General features: G+C 28.5%; 1 protein-coding gene across 5 annotated transcripts in view; it reads left to right on the top strand.

The window, feature by feature from the left end:
• Positions 1-14,634, top strand: part of LOC112596893 (ras-specific guanine nucleotide-releasing factor 2-like) — a 51,053-nt gene that overhangs the window by 32,430 nt on the left and 3,989 nt on the right. For 2 of the 5 annotated variants that reach the window (XM_025342717.1, XM_025342716.1), the window contains exons 3-23: positions 285-422; positions 499-605; positions 2,987-3,134; positions 4,379-4,662; positions 6,133-6,362; positions 7,699-7,892; positions 8,803-9,149; positions 9,234-9,376; positions 9,441-9,658; positions 9,747-9,893; positions 9,958-10,163; positions 10,229-10,344; positions 10,425-10,508; positions 10,569-10,760; positions 10,821-11,058; positions 11,110-11,314; positions 11,381-11,535; positions 11,740-11,760; positions 12,634-12,826; positions 12,889-13,068; positions 13,533-13,630. In XM_025342717.1, the coding sequence (XP_025198502.1) occupies positions 285-422; positions 499-605; positions 2,987-3,134; positions 4,379-4,662; positions 6,133-6,362; positions 7,699-7,892; positions 8,803-9,149; positions 9,234-9,376; positions 9,441-9,658; positions 9,747-9,893; positions 9,958-10,163; positions 10,229-10,344; positions 10,425-10,508; positions 10,569-10,760; positions 10,821-11,058; positions 11,110-11,314; positions 11,381-11,535; positions 11,740-11,760; positions 12,634-12,826; positions 12,889-13,068; positions 13,533-13,630 (3,644 nt within the window). The remainder of the gene's footprint in view (positions 1-284; positions 423-498; positions 606-2,986; positions 3,135-4,378; positions 4,663-6,132; positions 6,363-7,698; positions 7,893-8,802; positions 9,150-9,233; positions 9,377-9,440; positions 9,659-9,746; positions 9,894-9,957; positions 10,164-10,228; positions 10,345-10,424; positions 10,509-10,568; positions 10,761-10,820; positions 11,059-11,109; positions 11,315-11,380; positions 11,536-11,739; positions 11,761-12,633; positions 12,827-12,888; positions 13,069-13,532; positions 13,631-14,634) is intronic. The other 3 variants (XM_025342720.1, XM_025342718.1, XM_025342721.1) reach the window with 3 other exon arrangements.

Raw genomic sequence — 14,634 nt, 5'->3', positions numbered from 1 at the left:
TCGAAGAGATAATAATATAACTATCAACCATATTTATTTTCTAAATTTGATTCAATGAAACGATTTACTTTTTTCTTTCATTCGATTTAACTTAAACAATACAAATACGAATAGATCATTAATTTAGTAGGAGACCATCATTAAACTCATCACGGCATAATTCATTTAATCAAAATACAATATTATAATAATACCTAATAAAATATATCTTTAATAATATTTTATTAATATCGTGTACAATGTATACATGTAATTCACTGTTTTTTTCTTATTTTTAATTTCAGAATATTTTGTTCTATTACGAATACGAGAGCTGTAATAAGCCGTCCGGAGTAATACTGTTGGAGGGCAGTTATTGCTCAAAATTAGATTTTTCTAGTGGTACGTCGAAAGTCACTGGGAAAATCCATCCGGAAAATGAGGTGAAGTATACATAATTTTTTTTTACCATTAATAATCAAAAGAGCATAACTTACTCACATTTTGTGATTTTCTCAGCACTGTTTCGTCATTTCATATAACCATCCTCAAATGCGGCAGTACGAGTTCCGCGCATCTTCAGATACGGCCTGCAAAACTTGGGTGAACGCTTTGAAGCAAGCCAGGTATACAGCTAGTTAGCTCGCTTATAATAAATTAATGCAGTAGTTTTATCTAAAGGCAGATGGCAAAGTAAAAATTTTCCCATGTCAAATATGTTCCATGTAAATAGACCAGATTTTGCTAATAAGACATAGACATTTTGATAATTTTGAGGAACTGTAAACAGGAATTATATGCACCTAGTGGAAAATAATGGTCACAATACGATAGTTCATATTTAATAGTTAAAATGTATATTAGACACGTGTCGCGTGTGCATATTACATATGTATTTTAAAATATGTAATTAAGTGCTTAGATTGCGGTGTGTGAATTTATTGTATGAAAGAACGTATTATAACATAAAATATATTTCACATTGTAAGTTTTTATTTTTTCTAATTATCTATTGAATGAAAAGATTCAAACGTAAATTGGACGTATTCATATAATATGCCATAATAATATACGTTTACATTAATGATTGCTTTTTTATGCACATACGAATTTTAATATGTTTATAGGTGAGTTATAAAAATTATATTAATATGTGTTATAAATAAAGTAAAACCTGTATTATTCAGACCCTTAATAAGACAGAATGCTGTTCTGTGCGGATATTTATTATGAAGTTATTTTTTAGTCTCATAAATCATATACACCTTTAACAAACGGAAAAACATATAAAATGAACAAAAATATTTCGATACCCAAATTTATTTTACTATTATACTATTACTAACATCAGCGATTAATACATATCGATATATAACTCCATTATATCTTGAATCTATATCATCAGTGCTTATTATTGTTACATCGTAGTTTTCCTTTCGTTTTGCCTCGTCTCACTTATTTGCACAATGTCTTAAAATATTTGTTTAAGTTTAAGTAAAAAAAATGAAAGTTATGGAAGAAAGTAAAAAAGGAAATAGCGTTAAATCATTATAATGAATATATTTTTTAAATGCGGGAAAACTAATTGAAAACATACAAGGAAGCACTTATTTACATCAAGAATCTGAAACAATTTTCCATGAATAAATGTGATAGTGAATTATTAGAGACGATATCATAGGTAAAAACCGTTGTTAAAGAAAAAAACCAGACAAAAACTTTACACGAATTTTGGAATTTTTAATTGTATTTTAACCGGCTTACTTTATTTTATTAATACCTACTAAAAACTTTTTATTTATAATTATTTTAAAATATATAATTAATACACATTATGTAATTATTTACTAAAAAATAAAATTTATTGTAGCATATGATATTTACTAGTTTTAATATTTTAATTTTTATTATTGACCTTAAAATGTTACAACTTTAACCATGTAGTATATTGTAACACTATAATACAGAATTTTCCTTTTTATTTAGTTGCATGGAAACTTACCTAAAATAGAAATTTTTATTGGCCCCGTGCAATTTCGCACAAAGCAGGTGTACTGTATATTGGTTTATATTTATTGAAATTTCATTATTACAGTATTATATAATTTAAAGAGAAAAAAATTTAAAATTTTTTAAAAAAGCTATGTTAAACTGGCAATATATACATTTTTAACGTTCCAATCTTTTTAATTATATTAATAATATTCATAAATAATTCCTACATTTTTGTTGATATTGGAGAGAAGTATGAATTGTGTAAAATTTCAACAAAATGCTATTTTATTAAAAATGTTCATCCAACTGCATAAAAAATGTCATAAACTCATTAAAATGCCAACAACTATTCATATAATATGATATTGTATAGTTATATAGATACACATTTATAATTATTTGTATGCAGGAGTAGGTACAATCGTAATAATATCATTATTGTCCGAGATTAAATATGTAGGTATAATATTTTATTTCTAAAACTATTTTTTTTTTCATTTTAATGCTAATATCAACACAATATAAATTCTAAAAACAAAATAATCGCTTTTAAATGTATCCGTGATTTCTAAAGTACCTCTAATATAATTTTATATTTTTACATATTTAGCAGTTATTTGAATATAATAGTTGTGTTCAATTATTTAATTTGTTTAGCCTTACATATAAAATTATAGTACCGAAGTAGGTGTTATATTTTATTTAGAATCCCCTCCCCTTTTTCAATAAGTTTGTCTTAAATTCTGTACAGAAATCATACTTTTTAAATGTATATTTCATACAATAAAATTCTGTAAGAAAGCAATGATATCGAATTAAAAATATGTATAGTAACTGGATAGTAGGGTGTGAACGAAACAAGTTATTTTTTTCAATTATAATATGTGCTAGTTAAAACTTGTCCGCCCCCTATCAAAAACTATAATGACGTAATTATACTAGTATACTGTTATAAAGCCCGAAACATATTGCTTTACGTCTGTTATAATATTTCTAATTTTCACCGTTTCAGTTTCAATAAATTGCTGCTACAAAAAGAAGAACTTGAACAACGGCACTTGCATTTGCTACAGGTCGTCGAGAGTGAAATGACTGCAAAATGGCAATACGCCCAACAGGTCGATGAATCGGCCTCAGAAATCAAAAAACTACGCGCAGAAGTAATACATAATATTATAAACGAATTATAACTCCCTTATAGTTTGTAACATAGTTACGTGCTTATTTTTGATCGCATCTCCATTTCATCTGACTGGTACAGTTAAAATGTAAATTATCAGAATTAACCTTTTGTATTTCAAAGTTACATAAACACTTATACAATATTGATTTTAGCATGATTTTTCTAATTAAATTTATCATAAAGATTCTGACCTTAATATTAAATATCGATTGACATAATTTGGAAGATTTTTGGGTATTCTGAGCAAAGCACACTGTTTATAATTTCGTGTAATATTCGCGCTCTCAGTTACATTAGTATATTTTATTATTTGTATTTGTGCGAATAATACAACTACATAATTCTACTCAAATAAACAGTGAAAATAAACTAAAGGTATAAGTGCATAACGTATTGTATTTGTGTTATTATTAGAATGCCAGTAACAAATTGACTGCCGACGCAATATTTTTTTTTAACTGTCTACAGTCGCCATGAGAACATAAAAAAACAAAATTAGAATTAAAATTGTCCCTTAGAGCCTGAGAAAAACGCCAATAAGTATCTTATTGGCAATCAAACTTAAAATCGTGTAAAATGAACGATTTTAAAGTGTTTAAGCCTAAAGTATAAACCATGTTAATTCCAGATGTAGTTCTCGAGGTAGTCAACTTGTTAAATATGACATGTTGTAAATATCCAAAGTAGGCATTTATACTTTATAGATTGTATACTATATATGATACTAATACTTTGAATCTGTTTGTATGGTGTACCTATATGATCTAAAAACAAGAATGAACGAAAAAAACCCGTTCGATTTATTTTTATACAACGATGACAAAAGTGTTCATAAACACTAAACAATATTCATCTGTAAACATTTCAAACGTACTACAGACCTTAAAACATTATTCGTTTATTTTATTATATTAAGTTCTGGTACATAAAACCATTTATCGTTTACCGTTCAACGAGTAACATTTTGAATAATAATAATAATATAACAAAAAATACCAGAACGTATAACTTTTACTAAATTGGCCTCTATGAAAATTTCGATCATTTTATTATACGTATACTTAATAATTATATATAGTTGTATTAAATCAACATCTCGCGATGTAACTGATTTTCTCACCTGTACGTCCCGAACACCACATGAATAAAAGTTATAGTTAGCAGCCAGATATTAAAATATCACTGGATACCGTACCTTTTCGGGTGCCGTTTTTATAATAGGTATTAACATTAAAGAAGGAGCTGCGACCGTTAACATCGTTTGGCGGGTCCAGCACCGGATCGTTCGACGGTGGAACGACGGGTTCGTACTCGCGAAGACAATCCAAAGACAGCTTTATATTCTCGGACCCAACCACTTTCAACGTCCAGGACTCAATCGAAATGCGCAAGATCAAGAAAGTGCAGAGTTTCTTTAGAGGATGGTTGTGCAGAAGACGGTGGAAACAAATTGTCGAACAATACATCAAAAGTCCTCACGCCGAGAGTATGCGCAAAAGAAACAGGTGAGTACTATATTAAATATATTATTTACTATAATATAAAGTAACATCATACCATTAAACTATTTTACTATATCTAATCAAAATGAATATAGAAACGAGGTCCCGGTATAAATATAATTATTTTTTTGCAAAATTAAATCACCTTCCTTCCCGAAAATGTCAACTAATTTTATTCAAAAGTCACATTGATTAGTGGTTATTGATTAATATGGAAAGTTGAAACACTGTTTAATATTTGATTAGATGCATTACATTCGTCATATCCCGCATTATATAGTTACCAACATGTTAAATTACTATTTATTCAACAGATTGTGGTCAATGATGTACATTTTACATTATTAATTAGTAATACTATCCGATATTCGGTTATAATACCATTATATTATATTTAGAAAAAAAACCAAAAATTTATTTTTTTTAAACTCTGCTATTATTTTTCTTTTTTATGCAATATTTTAGTAAAATATGTATTATATTTTAATTTTGTTTAATACAATAATTCTATTTTTTTTATAATTTAAATTGTATAAGACCAATATATAGTCTAAAATCGAAATAAATACAAGAAAAAGCTTACTTTTTAAGTAATTTCTGTTTTTGAGTCTGGTATAGTCTAAATATAATACTTATATATATATTTTCTTTATTTCAATGTTTTAATGTTTGATTTAAATGTTTAATACTAATTAAAATATACTTTTAAGCATGATTTTCAACGATTACCTATTATATTGGGTGAATGAATAATAAAAACGTTATTATACAATTATATGGTTATATACTTATATATATTGTTTCAAATTTCATGAAGTTTATTACTCGAGTATAAATATTTAAAATTATTACAGAAAAATCACTCTGCTAGAAATAAAATACAATTTTATTCCGACAATTTATTGTCTTTTGTTTGTCTATTCAACTACATTTTTATTATGATATAATATTGATCGAAAGCATTATACTAAAACTTATGTGAAGTTACAGTTTGTCTCTGAATCGTTCGATTGTGTGAATAGAAATTGTACAAAATATAATATTTTTTTGGTACCCGATATAAGACAGAAGCACGTGCCGGTAAACCTTTAACTTTATTTTTTACGTGATCGTGGTCTAAGTAAAATACATTTGCATGATAGTCATATAATTTATGCAAACACGTGTTTACTCTCGTATAATCATCACAACTATTTCGAGTAGTGTGATTCTTTACTTTATACGTACCATATTATCGTGTACCTGCGGCTTAAAGCTAACACAACATTTGGTTACAACACAATAACAACAACATAATATTATTATAGTTGCTTATCGTAGTTGTACACACGACGCGGTTTTCTTGTATTTATGACGCTGATGATTATGTTAATAATAATGATAGAATCGAATGCTTGACATTATATAATTATTATACACTCATATAATTACAATAATTTGCATTTTTTTTTTTTATTTTAAAACCACCATCAGCCTGGTTTTCCGCATGGTTGAAGCCGAGGAAGAGTACGTGAGCCAACTGGAAGTGTTAGTCACGTGTTTTCTACGCCCTTTGCGGATGGCAGCCAGCTCAAAAAAACCACCGTGCTCTCACGAAGACATAAGTTCGATATTCCTGAATAGCGAGACAGTATTGTTTCTGCATCAGATTTTCTACAAGGGTCTAACAACCAGAATGGAAAATTGGCCCACTCTAATCTTAAGTGAGTTTTGAGGAGTAAATCTAGAGCTATTTAACATGCTTAAATAAAATATATTATATCGATACAGGTGACGACTAACGACCGTAACCGTAACGAAGTTACTTGATGTAGCTTATTGCTTTTTTCATCTTGATACGAATATCACACACACTATTTAATACCTTAATACAGTACCATTTCTGTAACTATTAGTAATTTCTTATCTTTTATTACTTTTTATTCTTTTTATTTTTTTTTTTTTTGTGATTAAAAAGTCTTAGTTCTTTATATGAAAATGCCGAGTAGTAAGCTTTTACCGTAAATTATTGTTTCTTTTTAATACTCGTACGATGCCCCGCGACTATATTCGCTAACGTTTGTTTTATCACCATCATAATAATATTTAATTGAGTCATTATTTCAACCATCCATGCGTTTTAATATTTAACTACTAAGTTTCGATCATCAGTCTGTTGTATGCAATACAACCGTAAAAGGCAGTATTATGACGACAACTTTAAGGAAGGGGAAATCTATGGCCGGGATGACTATGAGTCGTGTTATCAATAATATCGCACATACATACCGATTTTCTTGTACCTAAACACTAATAAGTTACCATAATAGTTACCTACGCAATTTTTCCACTACCGTCTTCTCAATATTATTCAATTACTTAAACACGCGTTTAGTAACATCGGTTTCTTGTATCATAAAAACAATGGCATCTCGTAAAGTTTTTTTTGTTCCATCTTGATATTAATTTTTTCTTTTAGATTAGAAAAATATAGTAGGACTTCAGCGGCATCAAGTGGCAGTCACCATAGAAACAAACGCCTTTGCTGTATTCGCTTTGGTCTCCAGTAATCACTAGAAACTTTTTCTCACAAAACTTTAATCGGCCAAAATAAATTTGGCAAACTTATTACTTCTATCTCTTTACCAGTCCATCTCCTCCTTATTTTCAATTATTTTCACTGCAAAGTTATTTTCACGTTCTCTAACGCAATTATAATGTTTTATACTTGCTTCTATTACTGCTAGAATCAACTGACATAATATTACATTAAAAGGTCACTTGCGCGTGTGAGTGGAATTCTACATTTCATTTATTGATTTGTTGAGCATTCCCTAAACCCATAATACTATAAAATATTTTAGACGTTTTTAAACTTAGTGAACTAAATTATACATTATGGTCGACTGTCTGTATAACTATATCTAACCTCATTTCAACCGCCGTTATAATTCGTTTCGATTCCCGTGAGCTTCGAGTTTTATAAGTACCTAAAAACGAACGCGGTATTTTATTATGTTAGACTAAACATATGATTTTTTATTTTTATTTTATTTTCAGGTGATCTCTTTGACATACTACTGCCCATGTTGACAATCTACCAAGAATATGTAAGAAATCATCATTACAGTTTACAAGTGCTGACCGAATGTAAACAAAACCCTGCGTTTGTCAATCTTTTGGAACGATTGGAAAACAAACCAGCATGTCATGCACGATCATTAGAAAACTTCCTAATAGTACCAATGCATCAGGTAAATCTTATAATTGGTTTGAAATAATAATAATTTTATTTGCATATGGTATAAATATCAGTTAAATCTTAGTTAATACATTTTTTAAAAGAATTAACAGAAAAACAACAACGCGGTTACATTATTTTATAATTTAGCCGATTATCTTTTATTAAGATTTACCTCTGGTAATTATCAGAGAAAATGTATGTAAATGTATATGTTTTATAGATAAATTATTCGTTTTAAATTCTGAGCGCAGCGATGAATGTATAGATTTTATCATGATGTATTTTTTTTTTTTTGATAAGTTATCGATAAAATGCTTCAGTTTACAAAAAATGAAAGTGGTTTTAGATCTCAAATTGAATCTATTTAGTACTTGATTTAGTGATTTCTTATATATCAGCGATACTTCTTCCTTAACCTATCCAATCACTAATAAAATCTAAAATTACCTCTTTATAAATACTTTATAAAATATTCAGTTTCTGTTCAATTCGGATAAAGTTACTTTAAAATGTATAACCACTGCCTAATATAACAACGCATACAGAAATAAAAATACTGTAAAACCTATTATAATGCACTCCACAGTAGATGTAGATAAAATCTATAAGGTTTCGTTCATATTATGGAGAATTATGTATATATATTTAATTTATGTCAAATCATAATAGAAACTGTTTTAAAATATACATCATTATATAAATTAGTCAAACTTTTAAACATAGTGTATGTTATGAAATTATTACTCTTTAATACGAGTATAGTATATTTATTTTATTTTAAGTACACATAATGTTAGGTTAGGTTATAGACATTTGTATAATATGCATAGATAATTATATATAATGTATGAAGGCTTGCAATAATTATTATAAATTATTTAAAAGTCAATCTTAAGTTATTTGATTTTTTCCCTTTACAGATTCCTAGATACATAATAACTCTTCATGAGATATTAGCACACACACCTCATGACCACGTGGAAAGAAAAAGTTTGCAAACAGCGTGTCAAAAACTAGAAGACTTAAGCAGACAAATTCATGACGAAGTTAGCGAAACCGAAAATTTACGAAAAAATCTTTCCATTGAACGAATGATTATCGAAGGCTGTGATATTTTACTGGACGTCAATCAAATATTTGTCAGACAGGGTACTCTGGTACAAATGCCAATCGCTAGAAAAAAGAGCAGGATACCCCATTTCAAAAGTGAAAAAGAAGCAATAAGACAATGCTTTCTATTTACAAACCATATGATAATCACAACTAGGTGGGTCCATACCTTATATTATACCCTATAGTTACATGCAATTATTAATAAGCACACTTATTTGAACATTTTAATTTGCTTTAGAACTACTAGTGGAAAATTACATTTGGCTCCCGAAGTTGGAAAAATATCTTTAGCAGACTGTCGTTTAATTGAGGATCCTAATGATAAAGAGGACGATAATAATAATCCAGGAGAATTGGAAATTCCAGATGGAAATATTGAAGGTATGTAAAATATAGTTTAACCAAAAATATTTATGACTGTAGTGTTTTTTTTTTTCTCCAAAAGCTGACGATTCAGCAGGTACTAGCCATTCGAGTGATATTGAGAATAGCGATTGTGAAGGCTTAAAATATTCATCTAGCCCAAGTCCAAGTCCTAGTCCAAAACCACAAAATTACGATTTTCAACTTTGTGTTGATTGCAAATCGTCTACGCCTATTGCAGTTCATTTATATGCACCCTCTTTACAAGAAAAAACCGCGTGGGTCAGTGATATTAGTCAAGTAAGTACAAATAATTTTAGTATTAGTACGTAATAAAATACTAATAATATTAATAACAATTTTATATTATTTATTACATGAATATTAGTGTATTGAAAACTTAAGATTTGACGCGATGCTTCGAAATTCTATGTCAGATACATCTTCTGTAACAATGCCGAATTCAATGCGTGATCCAAAGCTTTTTAAAGATGACAAAGATATTAAATTTAGTAAATACTACAATTCCTGTAGGGTACGTAACATTTTTGATTTAGTAAAAATAATTTTTTTTATGCGCAATTATCTTTTATATCTAGATTCCGCGTATTCACCATGCTACAAAAGAAAAACTGATATCTAGACTCGTGGATTTGAGATTTTTATCAATAGATTTTCTTAATACATTTCTTCTTACGTATAGAGTTTTTACTGATGGAGTTACTATTTTGGAAGCGTTAAAAAAGGTGTTTTATAACAACGAAGTTGATGCTTATGAAAATATTGGTCAACCTATGAATAACACGTAAGTCGATATATAATTATATTACTTATTGAGATTCAAATTTATTATTTTATTATCAATTTTAGATCATTAGATCGAAGCGAATTGCATAACAATCATCATCTCACCACAGGGGATAGAGACAGAAGACCCAGTGTTATTTCGTCAAACCGAAAGAATAGTGCCGCCAGTTCTGTATCCGGTATCCATTCTATTAAAAACGCTCATAGGAGCGTTCTATGGTACTTACTTGTTTAACATATATTATGTTGTAATTTGCAGGTTACGGATCAGAGGTCAGTGATCGAGATAGAAGTTCCAGTGTAGATTATTGTCCGAGGGGAAGAAAATACAGTTTTCGAAAACGTAATAAAAAAAATGAAAGTATTATCATTACAATTATTTTATTTATATGGTGAATTATAGTGGAAGAAGAAGAAAGAAAAAATAAAGTAAAAGGGTCTGAAGAATACAGTTCAACAACTAGTTTATATCAGCAACCTTCACCGGGACGAAAAGTCAGCATACTAATTGAAGATACAGGTGACAATTGTCATTTAGCCCCTCCTTCTATGGTTAAAGCAACTTCATCATCTAGTAATGAGACTCTAACTGGAGGTTAGAATTAAGTTAAGCATGGTGTAGTTTTCTTTCTTTAAATGTATGCCTTATTTTTAGATAACCAATCAACAGTAGTTGCAACATCTCCATGTAGCAATAATAGTAGTTCGACCTTAGTAGCTGCGACTTCTAACTGTGAGAAAAGTCTTAATAATAATAAAACCAGTAGTTTTCCAAAAGTATCTACACCAGAACGTAAAATACAATCACCTTCAAAAGGTTTCCCTATTCATCATGGACATGCAATCAAATTTGGGTCCATAATATCAGATGCAGCCAAAGAACTTGTAGAAAAGTAATATTGTTTTACTTGAAGTAAACAAAAGTATAACAATTACTTTTATAGATTCCATTCAGAAAAGCATTTTTCCACTCCACAACCACGTAGAAGAAGTTGGTTCAATCATGACTGTACTCCAACTATAAGAAAAAAGAGTGTTGGGCTTTGTGATGACGACATAGGCAGCACTGATGAAAACGGGTGGCTTAGTAACTTGCATAGTGCATCATCATCGAGATCAGCTTCACTAGCAAATTCTAGTATTGCCCAGGTATTTTTATTGGTGGTATATTTATGTAAAAAACAAAACTGAAAATAATAGTATGGATTTCTGTAGTATTTTTCTAGAAGAAAATCATTTGCATGCGCTGGTGATGCCGATGGCTGTTACAGTGGAAACATATCACAAAGAGCTAGCATGCAACACGATAGTCCTCCACTATCTAGTCGAGTTGGTGTTGTAATAACGTCATCGAGACAATCAAAAAGAAGGTAAGCCTATAGCTGATATTTAACTCATATTTTCGTTTATTTGTTGTTTGTTATTTTAAAAAGCGTGGGACCAAATTATCACTTAGGAACTATAAAAAATTGACTAAATAAAATAGGTCCTGCGCTCAAAACATGTATACAAACCCACAGCTGTAAGACGGTTCTCATATGTTTAAACGTGTTTTGTTTTATTTTTGTGTTCAGAACTGGAAGGCCGGAATTTTGGTAAGTGCTGTGGATATGCACAATGTGAGAGGTCTGACATTTGAAAATCGGCATAGCTAAAGGGGTTTTTATTCAGTTTTATTTTTGATTTCATATTTCTGCATGAACCTATTACTTACAGATTACATATACTATTTTTCTGCTCTTTGACAACTTAAAAAGCTAATATTGTTATAATACTTAGTACTCTCCCACACTGTAAAGAACATTTGGTTTTAGCACATAATGAACCAAATAGTATTTATAAAGGGTCTTTTAGAAAAATTAAAGGAGGAAAATAATATATGCATGGACTCTGACTAGCAGTTAGCTAAAATGTTTGAACCACATACCCTAGTAGTGATAATATACTTAAAGTTCTGAAGCTAATACTATACTATACTTAGTTATTCTAATTGGTCGCACAGCCACTAAAACCATTTAGTTATAACTGCTCATTCTTTCGCTGTGTAACGGCCAGTAAAATCCATCCAACCCAGGCTAATAGAAAGTAGAGTTTAACTTTTAAAGAATGTAAACAATATTATTGCCGTATAAATAGTTTAAGTTTGTTGTTGACGAAATAGAGAACACCTGCGATTCCTGGGAATGTTTCCGTGCACGTGTTATTCATTCAAGTATCATATTGAATTGATTCTATTCCCTCTGCCTCGCGATCGAGACATATGCACATCTCAATCAGTATACTCTTCTTTTTATTATTTTTTTTTTCTTAAATCAATAACCCGATCAAAATACAGTTCTTCAGTGCCTATAAACATTAATATTTTCGATTCAATATAACTTAAAGCTCAACACAAGTGTCTTTAGACGAACAAGTATAGTTTTACTATACTAAAATGAAATAACACATATGTGTTCTTTTATTCAAAGGAGCAGCACGTCTACTGCTGCTGCAGCGTTTGCTATTGCAACGTCAGCTTCAAGTAATCCACGAGAACTTTCTCCATTACACGATCAAAGATGTTGTTCAGTAGAACGAAAAAGAAAAGAATCTGTCATGTCCACAGCAGCTACAATGAGGGTGTTAAATGTCTTAAAACATTGGATATCAAAACACCCACAAGTACCATAAAAAAAAATTTTAACGTGAAGAGTACCTACAAATAAAATGAACATAATTTTTAGGATTTTGAAAATGAAGCACGCCTTAAGAACATGACTATAGACTTTTTGGAAGATATACTCTTTAGTCCTAATCTTTTACCAGCTGAGCACAAAATTGCTGGTCAATTACTTAGATTACTTACAATGGATGAAACAAAAAAACCTACTGTTGATCTAAACTTGCTGTTAACTCCGTCTCAGGTATGTTAATAATCGATTAAATTTTTTTTTTTTTTTTAACTTTTTATTAAAACAATTATGATATTATATCTGTACGAAAAATACTATTATTTATAAAAGGTAATGTAAATATTTAATCAATTTTATACTCGTATAATGTATGTACAATGGTATAACAGTATTCTGTATTATACTTTAACAAAATATATTATATAATAGTATATCGTTATTTAATTTTATATTATAAAAAATACTAATAATATTTTTTTAACTTTAATCAATTGAGAACATTTTTTTTAATAAAATCTATTTTACTTTAATTGTTCTTAATATTTATCATAAATTATTTAATTACAAATTTAGTATTGTATAATATTTATTAAAATTATCATAAAAAACTTTAAATTAATTTAAAAACTTTTAAATATAGATTACTTAATAGTAATAAATAATTATACATGCATAAACAGTAATTGGATTTTCAGATTCCTAGTTCTGAAAATATTGACACATTATCTGCATTAGAAATTGCTGAACAAATGACTTATATTGACCATCAAATATTTATAAGAATCCAAAGCCAGTGAGTACAATATTATTAAGACAATATACTTTTTTTTTCAATATATTTATTAAATTTATTTATAAATTTACTATGAGCAACAATTTTTAACACTGCTGTTAATCAGTCAGTGTAAAATTATAACATTAAAAAATCAAACTTAACAAAATTTTAATTATACCATAAGTCCATAACTAAAGTAAACTTTTTGTCATTTCTTTAATAAAAAATGACGAATAAAGGGAATTAAAAATTCGTAATTATTGTTTAACACAAAACATATACAAATATAATAAATTCTACTAGGACCATTATTTTACCACTTTCAAGACTTTTTGGTTCTCTAGTCATACATACAAATATAAAAATTATTAAAACAATGCAAAACGAATGGTCAGAGGGTCTACAGTGTCTACACACATCACTGAAGTATTGCTAACTATAAGCAAAATCTAATTTATTGCGATAACATAGGTAGGTATAGCTATACTACTGTCTACTAATAATAATAGTAATCAGTCGGGACATTCCGCTACATAATAATATAATATATTAAATAAATAAATTCAATAAAGAATTTCGTATATCTTTAATTCAGACAATTTGGCCATCTTAATTATTAGCCTCCAAGTGTATTATTTTAGTTTCAGTAGATTTCAATAAGAAATTGACAATTTTTTAAAGATAAATTTTAAATTGTTCTTGTCAAGACGCAGGGACTTTTAAAAACAATTATCATTAGAAATAATTATTGTATAGGTACAAAAACAATATTACTACAGGATTTGATCATAAAAAATACTCAAAATAATACAACAAATGTAATCGTTTGTTAAAATATATTTAATTTTTTCATTAGTATATTTCAGTTATAATAAAAAAAAAAAAGTTTTACATATATATAGAACTATCTAGTGCATTAGTGCATTAAACATGCTATCCCGTTTTTTTCACTGTACATTATTTTATTTTATTTTTTATTTACTCTTGTGTAACTAAAATATAACTATATTTAATGATCATTT

Source organism: Melanaphis sacchari, unplaced genomic scaffold, assembly GCF_002803265.2.
Source record: "Melanaphis sacchari strain LSU unplaced genomic scaffold, SCAv2.0 Contig36_pilon_pilon, whole genome shotgun sequence".
Classification (NCBI taxonomy): domain Eukaryota; kingdom Metazoa; phylum Arthropoda; class Insecta; order Hemiptera; family Aphididae; genus Melanaphis; species Melanaphis sacchari.
Note: the sequence above shows the minus strand (reverse complement) of the source record. Positions and strands in the feature narration are given on the sequence as shown.